At 47.5% G+C, this 26,014-nt stretch overlaps 1 protein-coding gene across 1 annotated transcript in view; it reads left to right on the plus strand.

The window, feature by feature from the left end:
- Positions 1-246: 246 nt before the first annotated feature.
- LOC120043354 (1-phosphatidylinositol 4,5-bisphosphate phosphodiesterase beta-3-like) overlaps positions 247-26,014 on the plus strand; it is a gene marked incomplete at its 5' end in the record, with an annotated part of 34,676 nt that continues 8,908 nt past the window's right edge. Inside the window, 14 exons of the mRNA XM_038987979.1 lie at positions 247-254; positions 460-556; positions 707-916; positions 3,751-3,905; positions 4,088-4,249; positions 9,478-9,577; positions 10,793-10,897; positions 12,416-12,510; positions 12,807-12,942; positions 16,182-16,217; positions 16,335-16,444; positions 16,630-16,739; positions 17,105-17,264; positions 22,375-22,451. Coding sequence (XP_038843907.1) covers positions 247-254; positions 460-556; positions 707-916; positions 3,751-3,905; positions 4,088-4,249; positions 9,478-9,577; positions 10,793-10,897; positions 12,416-12,510; positions 12,807-12,942; positions 16,182-16,217; positions 16,335-16,444; positions 16,630-16,739; positions 17,105-17,264; positions 22,375-22,451 — 1,561 coding nt within the window. The remainder of the gene's footprint in view (positions 255-459; positions 557-706; positions 917-3,750; positions 3,906-4,087; positions 4,250-9,477; positions 9,578-10,792; positions 10,898-12,415; positions 12,511-12,806; positions 12,943-16,181; positions 16,218-16,334; positions 16,445-16,629; positions 16,740-17,104; positions 17,265-22,374; positions 22,452-26,014) is intronic.

Here is a 26,014-nt window from a genome sequence, read left to right on the forward strand (position 1 = left end):
GTCTGTACAGCTGGGGAAGATGTTTCAGGAGATATGGTGTGTTGGGGGGGCGTCTGTACAGCTGGGGAAGATGTTTCAGGAGATATGGTGTGTTGGGGGGCCGTCTGTACAGCTGGGGAAGATGTTTCAGGAGATATGGTGTGTTGGGGGGGCCGTCTGTACAGCTGGGGAAGATGGGTTGGATATATGGTTATAGAGGTGAGGTTTTGGTTATTGTGATGTGTGGTGTGTGGTGTTGTGGGGTAGAGGGCAAGGTGAGTATGCAGCACAGGGGATATTTGTTTTTTAAAGGGGGGTGGGGGGGTGGTGTGAGGTTTTAATGAAATTAAATGAGGATGTGCCATTTAAAGAAAGACAAGTCAACGTCTCTCTCTCTCTCTCTCTCTCTCTGTCTCTCTCTCGGTCTCTCCCTGTCTCTCTCTCTGTCTCTCTGTCTCTCTCTCTGTCTCTCTCTCTCAGGGTACTGCTAGTAGTGAGGTGAACGCAACAGAGGAGATGTCTACTCTGGTCAACTACATAGAACCTGTCAAGTTCAAGAGCTTTGAGGTCGCAAACAGTGAGTGTGTGTTGAGTGCGAGGTGTGTGTGGGAGGCCTAACCTCCCTTCTCATGTAGAGCATGACTCACTAGTAGTTCAGGGCCAGCCAACACACACTGATTTATATAGCTGATGTTAATATATTATCTCTCTCTCTCGTCTCTCTCAGAGAGGAATAAGTATTTTGAGATGTCGTCGTTCGTTGAGACTAAGGGTATGGACACCCTGAAGAGTGCCCCCATAGAGTTTGTTGAGTACAATAAGAAGCAGCTGAGTCGTATCTATCCTAAGGGCACCAGGGTAGACAGTTCCAACTACATGCCTCAACTCTTCTGGAACGTCGGCTGTCAGATGGCGGCACTCAACTTCCAGACTCTTGGTAAGCTCCTTCTTTTCATCTCCTTCTCCCTCGTTTCCTCCCCTCGTTTCCCTCCCCTCTCTCCGCCTCCATCTCTCTCGCCAATTTCAATTAAGGGCTTTATTGACATGGGAAACGTGTGTTAACATTGCCAAAGCAAGTGAAGTAGATAATATACAAAAGTGAAATAAACAATAAAAATTAACAGTAAATATTACACTCACAGAAGTTCCAAAAGAATAAAGACATTTCAAATGTCATATTATGTCTATATACAGTGTTGTAACGATGTGCAAATAGTTAAAGTACAAAAGAGAAAATAATTAAACATAAATATGGGTTGTATTTACAGTGGTGTTTGTTCTTCACTGTTTGCCCTTTTCTTGTGGCAACAGGTCACAAATCTTGCGGCTGTGATGGCACACTGGTATTTCACCGAGTAGATATGGGAGTTTATCAAAATTGGAATTATTTTTGAATTGTTTGTGTGTCTGTGTAATCTGAGGGAAATATGTGTCTCTAATATGGTCATACATTGGGCAGGAGGTTAGGAAGTGCAGCTCAGTTTCCACCTCATTTTGTGGGCAGTGTGCACATAGCCCTTCTTCTCTTGAGATCCAGGACTGCCTACGGTGGCTTTTCTCAATAGCAAGGCTATGCTCACTGAGTCTGTACATAGTCAAAGCTTTCCTTAAGTTTGGGTCAGTCACAGTGGTCAGGTATTCTGGCACTGTGTACTCTCTGTTTAGGGCCCAATAGCATTCTAGTTTGCTCAGTTTTTTTGTTAATTCTTTCCAATGTGTCAAGTAATTATGTTTTTGTTTTCTCATGATTTGTTTGGGTCTAATTGTGCTGTTGTCCTGGGGCTCTGTGGGGTCTGTTTGTGTTTGTGAACAGAGCCACAGGACCAGCTTGCTTAGGGGACTCTTCTCCAGGTTCATCTCTCTGTAGTTGATGGCTTTGTTATGGAAGGTTTGGGAATCGCTTCCTTTTAGGTGTTTGTAGAATTTAATGTCTCTTTTCTGGATTTTGATAATTGGCGGGTATCGGCCTAATTCTGCTCTGCATGCATTATTTGGTGTTTTACGTTGTGCACTGAGGATATTTTTGCAGAATTCTGCATGCTGAGTCTCAGTTTGGTGTTTGTCCCATTTTGTGAATTCTTGGTTGGTGAGTGGACCCCAGACCTCACAACCATAAAGGGCAATGGGTTCTATGACTGATTCAAGTATTTTTAGCCAGATCCTAATTAGTATGTCAAATTGTATGTTCCTTTTGATGGCATAGAAGGCCCTTCTTGCCTTGTCTCAGATCGTTCACAGCTTTGTGGAAGTTACCTGTGGCGCTGATGTTTAGGCCGAGGTATGTATAGTTTTTTGTGTGCTCTATGGCAGTGGTTCCCAAACTTTTTATAGTCCCGTACCCCTTCAAACAGTCAACCTCCAGCTGTACCCCCTCTAGCACCAGGGTCAGCGCACTCTCTAATGTTGTTTTTTGACATCATTGTAATAAGCCTGCCACACACACACTGTACGATACACTTATTAAACATAAGAATGAGTGTGTGTTTGTCACAACCCGGCTCGTAGGAAGTGACAAAGAGCTCTTATAGGACCAGAGCACAAATAATAATATAATAATAATCAATCATTTTGCTGATAACGAATCCAGTTGTTTGTGTCATCCGTTTCGGGAAAGTACCTGCGTAATTGCTCACCCAGCTCACTCAGGTGCTTCGCTATATCACATTTGACATTGTCCGTCAGCTTGAGTTCATTTGCACACAAACAAACATACAATGATGGAAAGAACTGTGTGTTGTCCTTGTTAATGCAGACAGAGAAGAGCTCCAACTTCTTAATCATAGCCTCAATAGTGTCCCGTACATTGAATATAGTTGTAGAGAGTCCCTGTAATCCTAGATTCAGATCATTCAGGCGAGAAAAAACATCACCCAGATAGGCCAGTCGTGTGAGAAACTCGTCATCATGCAAGCGGTCAGACAAGTGAAAATTATGGTCAGTAAAGAAACGTTAAGTTCATCTCTCAATTTCAAAAAACGTGTCAATACTTTGCTCCTTGATAACCAGCGCACTTCTGTATGTTGTAAAAGCGTTACATGGTTGCTGCCCATATCATTGCATAGTGTAGGAAATACACAAGAGTTCAGGGGCCTTGCTTTAACAAAGTTAACCATTTTCACTGTAGTGTCCATTGAATGAAATTGTAGAATCCAGTGGGTTCTGGTAGTCTTTAATAGTTGGTTCTAAGATTTGTATTTGATCATGTATATGTTTTTGCATATCTTTCATCGTTCGCTTGCTTTCTTTCTCTCTCATTCTGTTCAGTTCTCTGTCCCCTTGCTTCACTATTTCTATGACTGACAATCTCCCCTCTCCTCTCCCCCCTCTCTCCCCCCCCTCTCCCCCGTCTCTCCCCCTCCCCCTCTCTCCCCCGTCTCCTCCCCTCTCCCCCTCCCCCTCTCTCCTCCCTCCTCCTCTCTCCCTCCCCCTCTCTCCTCCCTCCTCCTCTCTCCCCCTCCTCCTCCCTCCCCATCTCTCCCCCCTCCCCCTCCCCCTCCCCCTCTCCCTCCCCCTCTCTCCTCCCTCTCCCTCCCCCTCTCTCCTCCCTCTCCCTCCTCCCTCCCCATCACTCTCTCCTCCCTCCCCCTCCTCCCTCCCCATCTCTCCCCCTCCCCCTCCCTACCCCCTCCCCCTCTCTCCTCCCTCCCCCTCCTCCCTCCCCATCTCTCCCCCTCCCCCTCCCTACCCCCTCCCCCTCTCTCCTCCCTCCCCCTCCTCCCTCCCCATCACTCTCTCTCCTCCCCCTCTCTCCTCCCTCCCCCTCTCTCTTAGACCTGCCCATGCAGTTGAACATGGGAGTATTTGAGTATAATGGCCACAGTGGCTACCTGCTGAAACCAGAGTTCATGAGACGGACAGACAAACACTTTGACCCCTTCACTGAGAACATTGTGGACGGCATCGTAGCCAACACCGTCAAGATCAGGGTGAGTGTGTAGGAGTCTGTGTGTAGGAGTCTGTGTGTAGGAGTCATCGTAGCCAACACCGTCAAGATCAGGGTGAGTGGGTAGGAGTGGGTAGGAGTGGGTAGGAGTGGGTAGGAGTGGGTAGGAGTGTGTGTGTGTGTGTGTGTGTGACCATCTCCTTCTCTCCATCCCTCCATCTCCAGGTGATCTCGGGTCAGTTCCTGACCGATAAGAAAGTGGGCGTGTACGTGGAAGTGGACATGTTTGGACTTCCTGCCGACACAAAGAGGAAGTATCGCACCAGGACATCCAATGGGAACAGCCTGGACCCTGTCTGGGATGAAGAGACATTTGTCTTCAACAAGGTAATGTTAACACAGCCTCAACACACGCATGAGTGCAAACTCACGAACCGAACACACACTCGCAGAAACAGACACAACGTAACATCGCCCATAATGCTGGGAATGTCCATCTACTTTCACTACTTCCAATTCTATTCATTTCAATAGGCTCATTTGTTAAGCCCTGCATTGTGATAAAATAACAAATAATTTCTCTCCTCTCTAGGTGGTCCTTTCCTCCTCTCTAGGTGGTCCTCTCTAGGTGGTCCTCTCCTCCTCACTAGATGGTCCTCTTCTACTCTCTAGGTGGTCCTCTCTAGGTGGTCCTCTCCTCCTCATTAGATGGTCCTCTCCTCCTCTCTAGGTGGTCCTCTCCTCCTCTCTAGGTGGTCCTCTCCTCCTCACTAGATGGTCCTCTTCTCCTCTCTAGGTGGTCCTCTCTAGGTGGTCCTCTCCTCCTCACTAGATGGTCCTCTTCTCCTCTCTAGGTGGTCCTCTCTAGGTGGTCCTCTCCTCCTCACTAGATGGTCCTCTTCTCCTCTCTAGGTGGTCCTCTCTAGGGGGTCCTCTCCTCCTCTCTAGATGGTCCTCTTCTCCTCTCTAGGTGGTCCTCTCCTCCTCTCTAGGTGGTCCTCTCCTCCTCTCTAGGTGGTCCTCTCCTCCTCTCTAGGTGGTCCTCTCTAGGTGGTCCTCTCCTCCTCTCTCCACCTCTCTAGGTGGTCCTCTCTAGGTGGTCCTCTCCACCTCTTTAGGTGGTCCTCTCCTCCTCTCTAGGTGGTCCTCTCCTCCTCTCTAGGTGGTCCTCTCCTCCTCTCTAGGTGGTCCTCTCTAGGTGGTCCTCTCCTCCTCTCTAGGTGGTCCTCTCTAGGCGGTCCTCTCCTCCTCTCTAGGTGGTCCTCTCTAGGCGGTCCTCTCCTCCTCTCTAGGTGGTCCTCTCTAGGTGGTCCTCTTCTCCTCTCTAGGTGGTCCCCTCCTCCTCTCTAGGTGGTCCTCTCCTCCTCTCTAGGTGGTCCTTTCCTCCTCTCTAGGTGGTCCTCTCCTCCTCTCTAGGTGGTCCTCTCCTCCTCTCTAGGTGGTCCCCTCCTCCTCTCTAGGTGGTCCTCTCCTCCTCTCTAGGTGGTCCTCTCCTCCTCTCTAGGTGGTCCCCTCCTCCTTTCTAGGTGGTCCTCTCCTCCTCTCTAGGTGGTCCTCTCCTCTTCTCTAGGTGGTCCTCTCCTCCTCTCTAGGTGGTCCTCTCCTCCTCTCTAGGTGGTCCTCCCCTCCTCTCTAGGTGGTCCTCTCCTCCTCTCTAGGTGGTTCCCTCCTCCTCTCTAGGTGGTTCCCTCCTCCTCTCTAGGTGGTCCCCTCCTCCTCTCTTGGTGGTCCTCTCCTCCTCTCTAGGTGGTCCTCGCCTCCTCTCTAGGTGGTCCTCTCCTCCTCTTTAGGTGGTCCTCTCCTCCTCTTTAGGTGGTCCTCTCCTCCTCTTTAGGTGGTCCTCTCCTCCTCTTTAGGTGGTCCTCTCTAGGTGGACCTCTCCACCTCTCTAGGTGGTCCTCTCTAGGTGGTCCTCTCCACCTCTCTAGGTGGTCCTCTCTAGGTGGTCCTCTCTAGGTGGTCCTCTCCACCTCTCTAGGTGGTCCTCTCCACCTCTCTAGGTGGTCCTTTCCTCCTCTCTAGGTGGTCCTCTCTAGGTGGTCCTTTCCTCCTCTCTAGGTGGTCCTCTCTAGGTGGTCCCCTCCTCCTCTCTAGGTGGTCCTCTCCTCCTCTCTAGGTGGTCCTCTCTAGGTGGTCCTCTCTAGGTGGTCCTCTCCTCCTCTCTAGGTGGTCCTCGCCTTCTCTCTAGGTGGTCCTCTCCTCCTCTCTAGGTGGTCCTCTCCTCCTCTCTAGATGGTCCTCTTCTCCTCTCTAGGTGGTCCTCTCCTCCTCTCTAGGTGGTCCTCTCCTCCTCTCTAGGTGGTCCTCTCCTCCTCTCTCCACCTCTCTAGGTGGTCCTCTCTAGGTGGTCCTCTCCACCTCTTTAGGTGGTGCTCTCCTCCTCTCTAGGTGGTCCTCTCCTCCTCTCTAGGTGGTCCTCTCTAGGTGGTCCTCTCTAGGTGGTCCTCTCTAGGTGGTCCTCTCTAGGCGGTCCTCTCCTCCTCTCTAGGTGGTCCTCTCTAGGCGGTCCTCTCCTCCTCTCTAGGTGGTCCTCTCTAGGCGGTCCTCTTCTCCTCTCTAGGTGGTCCTCTCCTCCTTTCTAGGTGGTCCTTTCCTCCTCTCTAGGTGGTCCTCTCCTCCTCTCTAGGTGGTCCCCTCCTCCTCTCTAGGTGGTCCTCTCCTCCTCTCTAGGTGGTCCCCTCCTCCTCTCTAGGTGGTCCTCTCCTCCTCTCTAGGTGGTCCTCTCCTCCTCTCTAGGTGGTCCTCTCCTCCTCTCTAGGTGGTCCTCTCCTCCTCTCTAGGTGGTCCTCTCCTCCTCTCTAGGTGGTCCCCTCTTCCTCTCTCGGTGGTCCTCTCCCTCTCTCTAGGTGGTCCTCTCCTCCTCTCTAGGTGGTCCTCTCCTCCTCTCTAGGTGGTCCTCGCCTCCTCTCTAGGTGGTCCTCCCCTCCTCTCTAGGTGGTCCTCTCCTCCTCTCTAGGTGGTTCCCTCCTCCTCTCTAGGTGGTCCTCTCCTCCTCTCTAGGTGGTCCCCTCCTCCTCTCTTGGGGGTCCTCTCCTCCTCTCTAGGTGGTCCTCGCCTCCTCTCTAGGTGGTCCTCCCCTCCTCTCTAGGTGGTCCTCTCCTCCTCTCTAGGTGGTTCCCTCCTCCTCTCTAGGTGGTTCCCTCCTCCTCTCTAGGTGGTCCCCTCCTCCTCTCTTGGTGGTCCTCTCCTCCTCTCTAGGTGGTCCTCGCCTCCTCTCTAGGTGGTCCTCTCCTCCTCTTTAGGTGGTCCTCTCCTCCTCTTTAGGTGGTCCTCTCCTCCTCTTTAGGTGGTCCTCTCCTCCTCTTTAGGTGGTCCTCTCTAGGTGGACCTCTCCACCTCTCTAGGTGGTCCTCTCTAGGTGGTCCTCTCCACCTCTCTAGGTGGTCCTCTCTAGGTGGTCCTCTCTAGGTGGTCCTCTCCACCTCTCTAGGTGGTCCTCTCCACCTCTCTAGGTGGTCCTTTCCTCCTCTCTAGGTGGTCCTCTCTAGGTGGTCCTTTCCTCCTCTCTAGGTGGTCCTCTCTAGGTGGTCCCCTCCTCCTCTCTAGGTGGTCCTCTCCTCCTCTCTAGGTGGTCCTCTCTAGGTGGTCCTCTCTAGGTGGTCCTCTCCTCCTCTCTAGGTGGTCCTCGCCTTCTCTCTAGGTGGTCCTCTCCTCCTCTCTAGGTGGTCCTCTCCTCCTCTCTAGATGGTCCTCTTCTCCTCTCTAGGTGGTCCTCTCCTCCTCTCTAGGTGGTCCTCTCCTCCTCTCTAGGTGGTCCTCTCCTCCTCTCTCCACCTCTCTAGGTGGTCCTCTCTAGGTGGTCCTCTCCACCTCTTTAGGTGGTGCTCTCCTCCTCTCTAGGTGGTCCTCTCCTCCTCTCTAGGTGGTCCTCTCTAGGTGGTCCTCTCTAGGTGGTCCTCTCTAGGTGGTCCTCTCTAGGCGGTCCTCTCCTCCTCTCTAGGTGGTCCTCTCTAGGCGGTCCTCTCCTCCTCTCTAGGTGGTCCTCTCTAGGCGGTCCTCTTCTCCTCTCTAGGTGGTCCTCTCCTCCTTTCTAGGTGGTCCTTTCCTCCTCTCTAGGTGGTCCTCTCCTCCTCTCTAGGTGGTCCCCTCCTCCTCTCTAGGTGGTCCTCTCCTCCTCTCTAGGTGGTCCTCTCCTCCTCTCTAGGTGGTCCTCTCCTCCTCTCTAGGTGGTCCTCTCCTCCTCTCTAGGTGGTCCTCTCCTCCTCTCTAGGTGGTCCCCTCTTCCTCTCTCGGTGGTCCTCTCCCTCTCTCTAGGTGGTCCTCTCCTCCTCTCTAGGTGGTCCTCTCCTCCTCTCTAGGTGGTCCTCGCCTCCTCTCTAGGTGGTCCTCCCCTCCTCTCTAGGTGGTCCTCTCCTCCTCTCTAGGTGGTTCCCTCCTCCTCTCTAGGTGGTCCTCTCCTCCTCTCTAGGTGGTCCCCTCCTCCTCTCTTGGGGGTCCTCTCCTCCTCTCTAGGTGGTCCTCGCCTCCTCTCTAGGTGGTCCTCCCCTCCTCTCTAGGTGGTCCTCTCCTCCTCTTTAGGTGGTCCTCTCCACCTTTCTAGGTGGTCCTCTCTAGGTGGTCCTCTCTAGGTGGTCCTCTCCACCTCTCTAGGTGGTCCTCTCTAGGTGGTCCTCTCTAGGTGGTCCTCTCCACCTCTCTAGGTGGTCCTCTCTAGGTGGTCCTCTCCACCTCTCTAGGTGGTCCTCTCCACCTCTCTAGGTGGTCCTTTCCTCCTCTCTAGGTGGTCCTCTCTAGGTGGTCCTTTCCTCCTCTCTAGGTGGTCCTCTCTAGGTGGTCCCCTCCTCCTCTCTAGGTGGTCCTCTCCTCCTCTCTAGGTGGTCCTCTCCTCCTCTCTAGGTGGTCCTCTCCTCCTCTCTAGGTGGTCCTCTCCTCCTCTCTAGGTGGTCCTCTCCTCCTCTCTAGGTGGTCCCCTCCTCCTCTCTAGGTGGTCCTCTCCTCCTCTCTAGGTGGGCCTCTCCTCCTCTCTAGGTGGTCCTCTCTAGGTGGTCCTCGCCTTCTTTCTAGGCGGTCCTCTCCTCCTCTCTAGGTGGTCCTCTCTAGGTGGTCCTCTCTAGGTGGTCCTCTCTAGGTGGTCCTCGCCTTCTCTCTAGGTGGTCCTCGCCTTCTCTCTAGGTGGACCTCTCCTCCTCTCTAGGTGGTCCTCGCCTCCTCTCTAGGTGGTCCTCTCTAGGTGGTCCTCTCTAGGTGGTCCCCTCCTCCTCTCTAGGTGGTCCTCTCCTCCTCTCTAGGTGGTCCTCTCCTCCTCTCTAGGTGGTCCTCTCCTCCTTTCTAGGTGGTCCTCTCCTCCTCTCTAGGTGGTCCTCTCCTCCTCTCTAGGTGGTCCTCTCCTCCTCTCTTGGTGGTCCTCTCCACCTCTCTAGGTGGTCCTCTCCTCCTCTCTAGGTGGTCCTCTCCTCCTCTCTAGGTGGTCCTCTCTAGGTGGTCCTCTCCTCCTCTCTAGGTGGGCCTCTCTAGGTGGTCCTCTCCACCTCTCTAGGTGGTCCTCTCCTCCTCTCTATGTGGTCCTCGCCTTCTCTCTAGGTGGTCCTCTCCTCCTCTCTAGGTGGTCCTCCCCACCTTGGCCTCTTTGAGGATTGTCCTGATAATCTCTCTTCGACTCCCCCCCTCTTCTCTAGGTGGTCCTCCCCACCTTGGCCTCTTTGAGGATCGCTGTGTTTGAGGAGAATGGGAAGTTCCTGGGCCATCGTATCTGTCCTGTGTCAACAATCCGCCCTGGTCAGTACTGAGTACGGTTTGCTGGATTCAGGCATTCTGGCTTATTGTAATCTGTTACCATGGGGATTTACTTGCAATATTTTGTTTTAAAATCAAATTGTATTTGTCACATGCGCCGAATACAACAGGTGTAGTAGACTTTACAGTGAAATGCTTACTTACAAACCCTTAACCAACAATGTAGTTTTAAGAAAATGCCTTAAAAAAGTAAGTGCTAAGAATAACAAATGATTAAAGAGCAGCAGTAAATAACAATAGCGGGGCTATATACAAGGTGCACCGGTACAGAGCCAATGTGGAGGCTATATACAGGGGGCACCGGTACAGAGCCAATGTGGAGGCTATATACAGGGGGTACCGGTACAGAGTCAATGTGGAGGCTATATACAGGGGGCACCGGTACAGAGTCAATGTGTTAATGTGCGGGGGGCACCGGTGTCGAGGTAATTGAGGTAATTATGTACATGTAGGTAGAGTTATTAAAGTGACTATGCATAGATAATAACAGAGAGTAGCAGCAGCGTGGTGGGTGGGGGGGATATGCAAATAGTCAGGGTAGCCATTTGATTAGATTTTCAGGAGTCTTATGGCTTGGTGGTAGAAGCTGTTTAGAAGCCTCTTGGACCTAGACTTGGCGCTCCGGTACCGCTTGCCGTGCGGTAGCAGAGAGAACAGTCTATGACTAGGGTGGGTGGAGTCTTTGACAATTTTTAGGGCCTTCCTCTGACACCGCCTGGTATAGAGGTCCTGGATGGCAGGAAGCTTGGCCCCGGTGATGTACTGGGCTGTACGCACTACCCTCTGTAGTGCCTTGCGGTCGGAGGCCGATCTGTTGCCATACCAGGCAGTGATGCAACCCGTCAGGAGGCTCTCGATGGTGCAGCTGTAAAACCTTTTGAGGATCTGAGGACCCATGCCAAATCTTTTCAGTCTCCTGAGGGGGAATAGGTTTTGTCGTGCCCTCTTCACGACTGTCCTGGTGTTCTTGGACCATGTTAGTTTGTTGGCGATGTGGACGCCGAGGAACTTGAAGCTCTCAACCTGCTCCTCTACAGCCCTGTCGATGAGATTGGGGGCGTGCTCAGCCCTCCTCAATCTATTATCAGAATGGTGAATCACCTCTAATACTATGAGATCTGTTGTTTTCTTGGGATCTTTGAACGTGTGTTTTTTTAAATCGCGTGCGTGTGTGTGTGTGTGTGTGTGTGTGTGTAGGTTACCACTACATCAGCCTGAAGAATGAGATGAATCAACCTCTGATGCTGCCCTCCCTCCTGGTCTACACCGAGGCTCAAGACTACGTTCCTAATGAACACCAGGGTAAGAAACCACACTACCCATAACCCTTTAGGACTAACCTACCCATAACCCTCTAGGACTAAACTACCTATAACCCTTTAGGATTAAACTACCCATAACCCTTTAGGACTAAACTACCCATAACCCTTTAGGACTAAACTACCCATAACCCCCTAGGACTACATTCTTAAAGGACACCAGGGTGAAACTACATCTACCCATCGTGTCCGATTAAAAAAAAAAAAAAAAAAAAAAATACTTTACAGCGAAAACACAACATATGATTATGTTAGATCACCGCCAAATCCAAAAAACACAGTCATTTTCCCAGCCAAAGACAGGAGTCACAAAAAGCAGAAATAGAGATACAATTAATCACTAACCTTTGATGATCTTCATCAGATGACACTCATAGGACATCATGTTACACAATACATGTATGTTTTGTTCGATAATGTGCATATTTATATCCTAAAATCTCAGTTTACATTGGCGCCATGTTCAGAAATGCCTCCAAAATATCCGGAGAAATTGCAGAGAGCCACATCAAATAACAGAAATACTCATCATAAACTTTGATGATAGATACATGTTTTACATAGAATTAAAGATACACTTGTTCTTAATGCAACCGCTGTGTCAGATTTAAAAAAAACTTTACAGAAAAAGCAAACCATGCAATAATCTGAGACGGCGCTCAGATAGAAACAACATTTCTCTGCCATGTTGGAGTCAACAGAAATACGAAATTACATTATAAATATTCCCTTACCTTTGATGATCTTCATCAGAATGCACTCCCAGGAATCCTAATTCCACAACAAATTGTTGTTTTGTTCGATAATGTCCATTATTTATGTCCTAGTAGCTACTTTTGTTAGCACGTTTAGTACACATATTCAAACGCTCGTGCAGGTCCAGGTGAACTTCGGACGAAAACTTCAAAAAGTTATATTACAGGTCGAATAAACTTGTCAAACTAAGTATAGAATCAATCTTTAGGATGTTGTTATCATAAATATTCAATAACGTTCCAACCGGAGAATTCCTTTGTGTCTATAGAAGTAATGGAACACAAGTCGATATCATGTGGAATGCGTGTGACCAGGACCTGGCTCTCTGCCAGACCACTGACTCAAACAGCTCCCATCGGCTCCACATCACAGTAGAAGCTTCATTCAACGTTCTACAGACTGTTGACATCTGGTGGAAGCCGTAGGAAGTGCAAACAGATCCATATCCCACTGGGATTTCAATAGGCGATGAGTTAAATCGACCAGCCTCAGAATTCCCACTTCCTGTTTGGATTTTTTCTCAGGTTTTTGCCTGCCATATGAGTTCTGTTATACTCACAGACATCATTCAAACAGTTTTAGAAACTTCAGAGTGTTTTCTATCCAATACCAATAATAATATGCATATATTAGCATCTGGGACAGAGTAGGAGGCAGTTCACTCTGGGCACGCTATTCATCCAAAGTGATAATGCTGCCCCCTATCCCTAAAAAGTTAACCAACCCCATGAAACGTGTGTTATAGAGTATGCTGAAGCCTTGACCAACCCCATGAAACATTACAGTCTCCTGGTCCAGAGAGACATACAGCTGGCGTCTCTAATGGAGGACAACCGTGAGGTGAGGACACGCACACAGGTGCTCACACACTGATAGGCAGAGAGAGACAGCTAGCTGCTTTGATGAAGGCCCAGCAGTAAGGGGAGGAGACTGATGAAAACCTGTCCATTACAGCCATTACTATGAAGTATGAACACCAGCCCCCACTGCATGAGTTATTAGTTAGAGAGGTCACCCAGATTGCATAAGTACATGTTGGTTTGTAAACGGTCTAGGAATAAGTCTAGACCGCCATCCATTATAATGCTTAGGTTATGTTGACCTGGCTACCGTCTCACTCGCGTGTGTGTGTGTAGAGTGTTTTTGAGCAGCCGAAGGAGGGAGGGCGTGATTTGGAGGGTGACGCCCCCCTTGTGAAGATCCCCTCCCCCCTCCATCCCGTCCCCGCCCCCGTCGATGACATCGTTGACTTCACCAGCTCACCTGGTCCAGGTAGGCCTACGTTGTTACAGAGGAGGCTGGTGGGAGGAGGTGTTACGAGGACGGACGCCGTTTCATTGATTCCATTCCAGCTATTGCAACGAGCACGTTCTCCCATGTCTCCGCCCACCAGCCACTTCAATTCAATGCCATCTCTTCAGACATTATTTCCCCTCACAATCGTATCTCGTTGGTCATCGTTAAATGTGTATTATGATGTGAAGCGTGAACCGTGCTGTGTGATGAACATACCAGTCATGTTACCATGCTGTGTGATATACATACCAGTCAGGTTACCATGCTGTGTGATATACATACCAGTCATGTTACCATGCTGTGTGATATACATACCAGTCAGGTTACCATGCTGTGTGATATACATACCAGTCATGTTACCGTGCTGTGTGATATACATACCAGTCAGGTTACCATGCTGTGTGATATACATACCAGTCATGTTACCGTGCTGTGTGATATACATACCAGTCAGGTTACCATGCTGTGTGATATACATACCAGTCAGGTTACCATGCTGTGTGATATACATACCAGTCATGTTACCATGCTGTGTGATATACATACCAGTCATGTTACCGTGCTGTGTGATATACATACCAGTCATGTTACCGTGCTGTGTGATATACATACCAGTCATGTTACCGTGCTGTGTGATATACATACCAGTCATGTTACCGTGCTGTGTGATATACATACCAGTCAGGTTACCATGCTGTGTGATATACATACCAGTCATGTTACCATGCTGTGTGATATACATACCAGTCATGTTACCGTGCTGTGTGATATACATACCAGTCAGGTTACCGTGCTGTGTGATATACATACCAGTCATGTTACCATGCTGTGTGATATACATACCAGTCATGTTACCGTGCTGTGTGATATACATACCAGTCATGTTACCATGCTGTGTTATTTACATACCAGTCAGGTTACCATGCTGTGTGATATACATACCAGTCATGTTACCGTGCTGTGTGATATACATACCAGTCATGTTACCATGCTGTGTGATATACATACCAGTCAGGTTACCATGCTGTGTGATATACATACCAGTCATGTTACCATGCTGTGTGATATACATACCAGTCATGTTACCGTGCTGTGTGATATACATACCAGTCATGTTACCATGCTGTGTGATATACATACCAGTCATGTTACCGTGCTGTGTGATATACATACCAGTCATGTTACCATGCTGTGTGATATACATACCAGTCAGGTTACCATGCTGTGTGATATACATACCAGTCATGTTACCATGCTGTGTGATATACATACCAGTCAGGTTACCATGCTGTGTGATATACATACCAGTCATGTTACCATGCTGCGTGATATACATACCAGTCATGTTACCATGCTGTGTGATATACATACCAGTCAGGTTACCGTGCTGTGTGATATACATACCAGTCATGTTACCATGCTGTGTGATATACATACCAGTCATGTTACCGTGCTGTGTGATATACATACCAGTCATGTTACCATGCTGTGTGATATACATACCAGTCATGTTACCATGCTGTGTTATTTACATACCAGTCAGGTTACCATGCTGTGATATACATACCAGTCATGTTACCATGCTGTGTGATATACATACCAGTCATGTTACCATGCTGTGTGATATACATACCAGTCATGTTACCATGCTGTGTTATTTACATACCAGTCAGGTTACCATGCTGTGTGATATACATACCAGTCATGTTACCGTGCTGTGTGATATACATACCAGTCATGTTACCATGCTGTGTGATATACATACCAGTCATGTTACCATGCTGTGTTATTTACATACCAGTCAGGTTACCATGCTGTGATATACATACCAGTCATGTTACCATGCTGTGTGATATACATACCAGTCATGTTACCATGCTGTGTGATATACATACCAGTCATGTTACCATGCTGTGTTATTTACATACCAGTCAGGTTACCATGCTGTGTGATATACATACCAGTCAGGTTACCGTGCTGTGTGATGAACATACCAGTCAGGTTACCGTGCTGTGTGATATACATACCAGTCAGGTTACCGTGCTGTGTGATGAACATACCAGTCATGTTACCATGCTGTGTGATATACATACCAGTCATGTTACCATGCTGTGTGATATACATACCAGTCATGTTACCATGCTGTGTTATTTACATACCAGTCAGGTTACCGTGCTGTGTGATATACATACCAGTCATGTTACCATGCTGTGTGATATACATACCAGTCATGTTACCGTGCTGTGTGATATACATACCAGTCAGGTTACCATGCTGTGTGATATACATACCAGTCATGTTACCATGCTGTGTGATATACATACCAGTCATGTTACCGTGCTGTGTGATATACATACCAGTCATGTTACCGTGCTGTGTGATATACATACCAGTCATGTTACCGTGCTGTGTGATGAACATACCAGTCATGTTACCGTGCTGTGTGATATACATACCAGTCATGTTACCATGCTGTGTGATATACATACCAGTCATGTTACCGTGCTGTGTGATATACATACCAGTCAGGTTACCATGCTGTGTTATATACATACCAGTCATGTTACCGTGCTGTGTGATGAACATACCAGTCATGTTACCATGCTGTGTGATATACATACCAGTCATGTTACCATGCTGTGTGATATACATACCAGTCATGTTACCGTGCTGTGTGATATACATACCAGTCAGGTTACCATGCTGTGTTATATACATACCAGTCATGTTACCGTGCTGTGTGATGAACATACCAGTCATGTTACCATGCTGTGTGATATACATACCAGTCATGTTACCATGCTGTGTTATATACATACCAGTCAGGTTACCATGCTGTGTTATGTACATACCAGTCATGTTACCATGCTGTGTTATATACATACCAGTCATGTTACCGTGCTGTGTGATATACATACCAGTCAGGTTACCATGCTGTGTTATATACATACCAGTCATGTTACCGTGCTGTGTGATGAACATACCAGTCATGTTACCATGCTGTGTGATATACATACCAGTCATGTTACCATGCTGTGTTATATACATACCAGTCAGGTTACCATGCTGTGTTATGTACATACCAGTCATGTTACCATGCTGTGTTATATACATACCAGTCATGTTACCGTGCTGTGTGATATACATACCAGTCAGGTTACCGTGCTGTGTTATATACATACCAGTCATGTCATGTCCCTGTCTTCAAGTTTCAGGCCAGAAAGAGGATCTTATTGCAATAGTCCTGACAAGTAAGTACGCCTCCGTTCCTCTCATCTACGTTACATTACACCACAGAACTCACTATCGCCATCATGTGGTGGGAGGCCAAATCAATCAGATAATTCCACTGTTTCTCTCTCTCTCAGATCTCCAGGCTCAGTCTATTGAAGAGCTGAAACAGCAGAAGTCGTATCTGAAGCTGTTAAAGAACCAGGGTAAAGAACTCAGAGAGCTCCGTAAGAAACACCTGAAGAAGGTTAGGACTGAGAGTCACTCTCGCCTCCGTCTCTCATTGGAAATAGTAACTAGCAGTGATCTTACCCATAAACAACGATAATATGTTTATTAATCGATAAGAAATACCGCTTGTGATTATTGAACATTTAGATGTGTGTGTGTGTGTGTGTGTGTGTGTGTGTGTGTGCGTGTGTGTGTTAACAGGTATGGTCCCTGAGTAAGGAGCAGAAGACTCGCTTTAGCCAGCTCCACTCTGACACACAGAAACAACGCAGTCAGATGGAGAAACACCTGAAATCCAGCATGAAGAAGAAGTAAGATGGGGGGATGAAGAGGGGCTGGATGGGTGATGAAGAGGAGGGAGACATTCCAAATAATCCATTAACTCAGGGCTGTATTCATTGGCTAGATATTGTAGCAAATCGTTTCGCAACAAAAAACGTTTACTCCAAATAGAAAACGTTTTGCAGAGAGTTTCTATTGGACTAATTTTAGGTCGGTCCCTGACCGTTTGGTTCCGTTTGGTTACTAATGAATACAGCCCTGTCCATTCAGAACTACAGCAAGTATCTCGAGACCTGGGAGTTGGTTCCTAGAGATAAAAGAGGGAGAGACACAGTGGGGAATACAGTGTGTGTGTGTGTGTGTATGTGTGTGTGTGTGTGTGTGTGTGTGTCAGTCAGTCAGCAGAGCCGGTGCAGAGACAGCTGACAGCGTTGGAGGTGGAGCTACAGAAACAGACAGTGCAGCTCAGGGAGTGGCAGATGGATGAGCTTCTCAAACTACGACAACAACAACACTCACTGGAGAGAAAGAAGAGACACACACACCTACGAGAGGTACACACACACACACCTAAAAGAGGTACACACACACACCTACAAGAGGCACACACACACACACCTACAAGAGGTACACACACACACACCTACAAGAGGTACACACACACACCTAAAAGAGGTACACACACACACACCTACAAGAGGTACACACACACACACACACACCTACAAGAGGTACACACACACACACCTACAAGAGGCACACACACACACACCTACAAGAGGTACACACATACACACACCTACAAGAGGTACACACATACACACACACCTACAAGAGGTACACACATACACACACCTACAAGAGGTACACACATACACACACACCTACAAGAGGTACACACACACACACACACCTACAAGAGGTACACACACACACACACACCTACAAGAGGTACACACACACACACACACCTACAAGAGGTACACACACACACCTACAAGAGGTACACACACACACCTACAAGAGGTACACACACACACCTACAAGAGGTACACACACACACCTACAAGAGGTACACACACACACACACACCTACAAGAGGTACACACACACACACACACACCTACAAGAGGTACACACATACACACCTACAAGAGGTACACACATACACACCTACAAGAGGTACACACATACACACACCTACAAGAGGTACACACATACACACACCTACAAGAGGTACACACATACACACACCTACAAGAGGTACACACATACACACACCTACAAGAGGTACACACACACACACACACACCTACAAAAGGTACACACACACACACACACACACACACCTACAAGAGGTACACACACACACACACACACCTACAAGAGGTACACACACACACACACACACACCTACAAGAGGTACACACACACACACCTACAAGAGGTACACACACACACACACCTACAAGAGGTACACACACACACACACCTACAAGAGGTACACACACACACACACCTACAAGAGGTACACACACACACACACCTACAAGAGGTACACACACACACACACACACACCTACAAGAGGTACACACACACACACCTACAAGAGGTACACACACACACACACACCTACAAGAGGTACACACACACACACACACACACACACACACACCTACAAGAGGTACACACATACACACACCTACAAGAGGTACACACATACACACACCTACAAGAGGTACACACATACACACACCTACGAGAGGTACACACATACACACACCTACGAGAGGTACACACATACACACACCTACGAGAGGTACACACACACACACGCACCTACGAGAGGTACACACACGCACACGCACCTACGAGAGGTACACACACGCACACGCACACCTACGAGAGGTACACACACGCACACCTACGAGAGGTACACACACGCACACCTACGAGAGGTACACACACACACACACACACCTACAAGAGGTACACACATACACACACCTACAAGAGGTACACACATACACACACCTACAAGAGGTACACACATACACACACACACACACACACCTACAAGAGTTACACACACACACACACACCTACAAGAGGTACACACACACACACACACACCTACAAGAGGTACACACACACACACACACCTACAAGAGGTACACACACACACACACACCTACAAGAGGTACACACACACACACACACCTACAAGAGGTACACACATACACCTACAAGAGGTACACACACACACACACACACACCTACAAGAGGTACACACACACACACACACACCTACAAGAGGTACACACACACACACACACACCTACAAGAGGTACACACACACACACACCTACAAGAGGTACACACATACACACACCTACAAGAGGTACACACACACACACACACCTACAAGAGGTACACACACACACACACACACATACACACCTACAAGAGGTACACACACACACACACACACCTACAAGAGGTACACACACACACACACACACACACACCTACAAGAGGTACACACACACACACACCTACAAGAGGTACACACATACACACACACCTACAAGAGGTACACACATACACACACACCTACAAGAGGTACACACATACACACACACCTACAAGAGGTACACACACACACACACCTACAAGAGGTACACACACACACACACCTACAAGAGGTACACACACACACACACCTACAAGAGGTACACACACACACACACCTACAAGAGGTACACACATACACACACACCTACAAGAGGTACACACACACACACACACACCTACAAGAGGTACACACACACACACACACCTACAAGAGGTACACACACACACACACACACCTACAAGAGGTACACACACACACACACACCTACAAGAGGTACACACACACACACACACCTACAAGAGGTACACACACACACACACACACACCTACAAGAGGTACACACACACACACACACACACCTACAAGAGGTACACACACACACACACACCTACAAGAGGTACACACACACACACACACACACACCTACAAGAGGTACACACACACACACACACCTACAAGAGGTACACACACACACACACCTACAAGAGGTACACACACACACACACACACACACCTACAAGAGGTACACACACACACACACACACCTACAAGAGGTACACACACACACACACACCTACAAGAGGTACACACACACACACACACACACACCTACAAGAGGTACACACATACACACACCTACAAGAGGTACACACATACACACACCTACAAGAGGTACACACACACACACACACCTACAAGAGGTACACACACACACACACCTACAAGAGGTACACACACACACACACCTACAAGAGGTACACACACACACACACACACACAAGAGGTACACACACACACACACCTACAAGAGGTACACACACACACACACCTACAAGAGGTACACACACACACACACACCTACAAGAGGTACACACACACACACACACACCTACAAGAGGTACACACACACACACACACACCTACAAGAGGTACACACACACACACACACACCTACAAGAGGTACACACACACACACACACACCTACAAGAGGTACACACACACACACACCTACAAGAGGTACACACACACACACACCTACAAGAGGTACACACACACACACACACACCTACAAGAGGTACACACACACACACACACACACCTACAAGAGGTACACACACACACACACACACACCTACAAGAGGTACACACACACACACACACCTACAAGAGGTACACACACACACACACACACACACCTACAAGAGGTACACACATACACACACCTACAAGAGGTACACACACACACACACACCTACAAGAGGTACACACACACACACACACCTACAAGAGGTACACACACACACACACACCTACAAGAGGTACACACACACACACACCTACAAGAGGTACACACACACACACACCTACAAGAGGTACACACACACACACACCTACAAGAGGTACACACACACACACACCTACAAGAGGTACACACACACACACACCTACAAGAGGTACACACACACACACACCTACAAGAGGTACACACACACACACACACACCTACAAGAGGTACACACACACACACACACACCTACAAGAGGTACACACACACACACACACACACAAGAGGTACACACACACACACACACACCTACAAGAGGTACACACACACACACACACACCTACAAGAGGTACACACACACACACACACACCTACAAGAGGTACACACACACACCTACAAGAGGTACACACACACACACACACACCTACAAGAGGTACACACACACACACACACACACCTACAAGAGGTACACACATACACACACCTACGAGAGGTACACACATACACACACCTACGAGAGGTACACACACACGCACCTACGAGAGGTACACACACACGCACCTACGAGAGGTACACACGCACACGCACCTACGAGAGGTACACACGCACACGCACCTACGAGAGGTACACACACGCACACGCACCTACGAGAGGTACACACACGCACACCTACGAGAGGTACACACACACACACACCTACAAGAGGTACACACACACACACACCTACAAGAGGTACACACACACACACGCACCTACGAGAGGTACACACACGCACACCTACGAGAGGTACACACACACACACACCTACGAGAGGTACACACACACACACACCTACAAGAGGTACACACACACACACACACACCTACAAGAGGTACACACACACACACACACACACCTACAAGAGGTACACACACACACACACACACACCTACAAGAGGTACACACATACACACACCTACAAGAGGTACACACATACACACACCTACGAGAGGTACACACATACACACACCTACGAGAGGTACACACACACGCACCTACGAGAGGTACACACACACGCACCTACGAGAGGTACACACACGCACACGCACCTACGAGAGGTACGCACACGCACACGCACCTACGAGAGGTACGCACACGCACGAGAGGTACACACACGCACACCTACGAGAGGTACACACACGCACACCTACGAGAGGTACACACACGCACACCTACGAGAGGTACACACACGCACACCTACGAGAGGTACACACACGCACACACACACACCTACGAGAGGTACACACACACGCACACACGCACACCTATGAGAGGTACACACACACGCACACCTACGAGAGGTACACACACACACACCTACGAGAGGTACACACACACACACACACACACACCTACAAGAGGTACACACACACACACACACACCTACAAGAGGTACACACACACACACACACACACACACACCTACAAGAGGTACACACACACACACACACACACCTACAAGAGGTACACACACACACACCTACAAGAGGTACACACACACACACCTACAAGAGGTACACACACACACACCTACAAGAGGTACACACACACACACACACACACCTACAAGAGGTACACACACACACACACACCTACAAGAGGTACACACACACACACCTACAAGAGGTACACACACACACACACACACACACACACCTACGAGTGGTACACACTCTCTCAGCCCTCCTACTATGTGCTCCAGCTGTCTCAGAAACTAGAGGAGACGGCCCAGGAATGCCAGCCGGCTCAACTGAAAAAACTCAAGGACATCTGTGCTAGGTAAGATGGTTCAATGTAAACCCTAACCCTAACCCTGTTCTACCAATGTAAACCCTAACCCTAACCCCTAACCCACTGTACCAGGACACCTTTCATGACTGAAGTTATTCTGTGAGAGAATTCTCATCCTAATATTTATATATTTCTTAATTCCATTCGTTTACCTATAGATGTGTGTGTAATATTGTGAATTGTTAGATATTACTGCGCTGTTGGGAGCTTGAAACACAAACATTTCACTACACTTAAATACGAGTATGTGACCAATAACATTTGATTAGTTTCGTAACATACTGTTTTCTGATCATTTCTAATAATAATCGATTGGATTCATTGCAGAGCTTTAGCAGCGTACAAAGCACTTGCATAGTAAGGAGGAAACTGGCCTCATCCACCACTTAGATGATGATCTTTGTACCAGGACTCTGACCACACATCAGCTGTCATAACAACTGTATTACTCACAATGTACCTAGTCAGTTATTCTGATGGAATCACTTCCTGGTCTGATGCAATCACTTCCTGGTCTGATGCAATCACTTCCTGGTCTGATGCAATCACTTCCTGGTCTGATGCAATCGAATCAAGCTGTGTTCTACTTTTAAGGATTAAAGGTTGCCCTACTGTCTTTTTTTAAATGTTGTTGATCTGGTTATACCGTTGTTGTTGTTGTTGTTGATCTGGTTGTTGTTGTTGATCTGGTTGTTGTTGTTGTTGATCTGTTCTGTCGTTGTTGTTGTTGTTGATCTGTTCTGTTGTTGTTGTTGTTGATCTGTTCTGTCGTTGTTGTTGTTGTTGTTGATCTGTTCTGTCCCGTTGTTGTTGTTGATCTGGTTATACCGTTGTTGTTGATCTGGTTATACCGTTGTTGTTGTTGTTGATCTGGTTGTACCGTTGTTGTTGTTGATCTGGTTATACCGTTGTTGTTGATGATCTGGTTGTACCGTTGTTGCTGTTGTTGATGATCTGGTTGTACCGTTGTTGTTGTTGTTGTTGATCTGGTTGTACCGTTGTTGTTGTTGATCTGGTTATACCGTTGTTGTTGATCTGGTTATACCGTTGTTGTTGTTGTTGATCTGGTTATACCGTTGTTGTTGATGATCTGGTTGTACCGTTGTTGTTGTTGATCTGGTTGTACCGTTATTGTTGTTGATCTGGTTGTACCGTTATTGTTGATGATCTGGTTGTACCGTTGTTGTTGTTGATCTGGTTATACCGTTGTTGTTGTTGTTGATCTGGTTGTACCGTTGTTGTTGTTGTTGATCTGGTTATACCGTTGTTGTTGTTGTTGATCTGGTTGTTGTTGTTGTTGATCTGGTTGTACCGTTGTTGTTGTTGTTGATCTGGTTATACCGTTGTTGTTGTTGATCTGGTTGTACCGTTGTTGTTGTTGTTGATCTGGTTGTACCGTTGTTGTTGTTGTTGATCTGGTTGTACCGCTGTTGTTGTTGTTGTTGATCTGGTTGTACCGTTGTTGTTGTTGATCTGGTTGTACCGTTGTTGTTGTTGATCTGGTTGTACCGTTGTTGTTGTTGATCTGGTTATACCGTTGTTGTTGTTGATCTGGTTATACCGTTGTTGTTGATCTGGTTTTACCGTTGTTGTTGTTGTTGATCTGGTTGTACCGTTGTTGTTGTTGTTGATCTGGTTGTACCGTTGTTGTTGTTGTTGTTGATCTGGTTGTACCGTTGTTGTTGATGTTGTTGATCTGGTTGTACCGTTGTTGATGTTGTTGATCTGGTTGTACCGTTGTTGTTGATCTGGTTGTACCGTTGTTGTTGTTGTTGTTGTTGATCTGGTTATACCGTTGTTGTTGTTGATGATCTGGTTATACCGTTGTTGTTGTTGTTGATCTGGTTGTACCGTTGTTGTTGTTGTTGATGATCTGGTTATACCGTTGTTGTTGTTGTTGATCTGGTTATACCGTTGTTGTTGTTGTTGTTGATCTGGTTATACCGTTGTTGTTGTTGTTGATCTGGTTGTACCGTTGTTGTTGTTGATCTGGTTGTACCGTTGTTGTTGTTGTTGTTGATCTGGTTGTACCGTTGTTGTTGTTGATCTGGTTATACCGTTGTTGTTGATCTGGTTGTACCGTTGTTGTTGTTGTTGTTGATCTGGTTATACCGTTGTTGTTGTTGTTGATCTGGTTGTACCGTTGTTGTTGTTGATCTGGTTGTACCGTTGTTGTTGATCTGGTTGTACCGTTGTTGTTGTTGTTGTTGTTGTTGATCTGGTTGTACCGTTGTTGTTGTTGATCTGGTTATACCGTTGTTGTTGATCTGGTTGTACCGTTGTTGTTGATCTGGTTGTACCGTTGTTGTTGTTGTTGTTGATCTGGTTATACCGTTGTTGTTGTTGATGATCTGGTTATACCGTTGTTGTTGTTGTTGATCTGGTTGTACCGTTGTTGTTGTTGTTGATCTGGTTGTACCGTTGTTGTTGTTGTTGATCTGGTTGTACCGTTGTTGTTGTTGTTGTTGATCTGGTTATACCGTTGTTGTTGTTGATCTGGTTGTACCGTTATTGTTGATGATCTGGTTATACCGTTGTTGTTGTTGATCTGGTTATACCGCTGTTGTTGTTGTTGTTGATCTGGTTATACCGTTGTTGTTGTTGATCTGGTTATACCGTTGTTGTTGATCTGGTTGTACCGTTGTTGTTGTTGATCTGGTTATACCGTTGTTGTTGTTCTGGTTATACCGTTGTTGTTGTTGATCTGGTTATACCGTTGTTGTTGTTGTTGATCTGGTGGTTGTTGTTGTTGTTGATCTGGTTATACGGTTGTTGTTGTTGTTGATCTGGTTATACCGTTGTTGTTGTTGTTGATCTGGTTATACCGCTGTTGTTGTTGATGATCTGGTTATACCGTTGTTGTTGTTGTTGTTGATCTGGTTATACCGTTGTTGTTGTTGTTGTTGATCTGGTTGTACCGTTGTTGTTGTTGTTGATCTGGTTATACCGTTGTTGTTGATGATCTGGTTGTACCGTTGTTGTTGTTGATCTGGTTATACCGTTGTTGTTGTTGATCTGGTTATACCGTTGTTGTTGTTGTTGTTGTTGATCTGGTTATACCGCTGTTGTTGATCTGGTTATACCGTTGTTGTTGTTGTTGATCTGGTTATACCGTTGTTGTTGTTGTTGATCTGGTTATACCGTTGTTGTTGTTGATGATCTGGTTATACCGTTGTTGTTGTTGATCTGGTTATACCGTTGTTGTTGTTGTTGTTGATCTGGTTGTACCGTTGTTGTTGTTGTTGATCTGGTTGTACCGTTGTTGTTGTTGTTGATCTGGTTGTACCGCTGTTGTTGTTGATCTGGTTGTACCGTTGTTGTTGTTGATCTGGTTATACCGTTGTTGTTGTTGATCTGGTTGTACCGTTGTTGTTGTTGTTGATCTGGTTGTACCGTTGTTGTTGTTGTTGATCTGGTTGTACCGTTGTTGTTGTTGTTGATCTGGTTGTACCGTTGTTGTTGTTGTTGATCTGGTTGTACCGTTGTTGTTGTTGTTGATCTGGTTGTACCGTTGTTGTTGATCTGGTTGTACCGTTGTTGTTGATCTGGTT

Source organism: Salvelinus namaycush, unplaced genomic scaffold, assembly GCF_016432855.1.
Source record: "Salvelinus namaycush isolate Seneca unplaced genomic scaffold, SaNama_1.0 Scaffold9, whole genome shotgun sequence".
NCBI classification, from domain to species: Eukaryota; Metazoa; Chordata; class Actinopteri; order Salmoniformes; family Salmonidae; genus Salvelinus; species Salvelinus namaycush.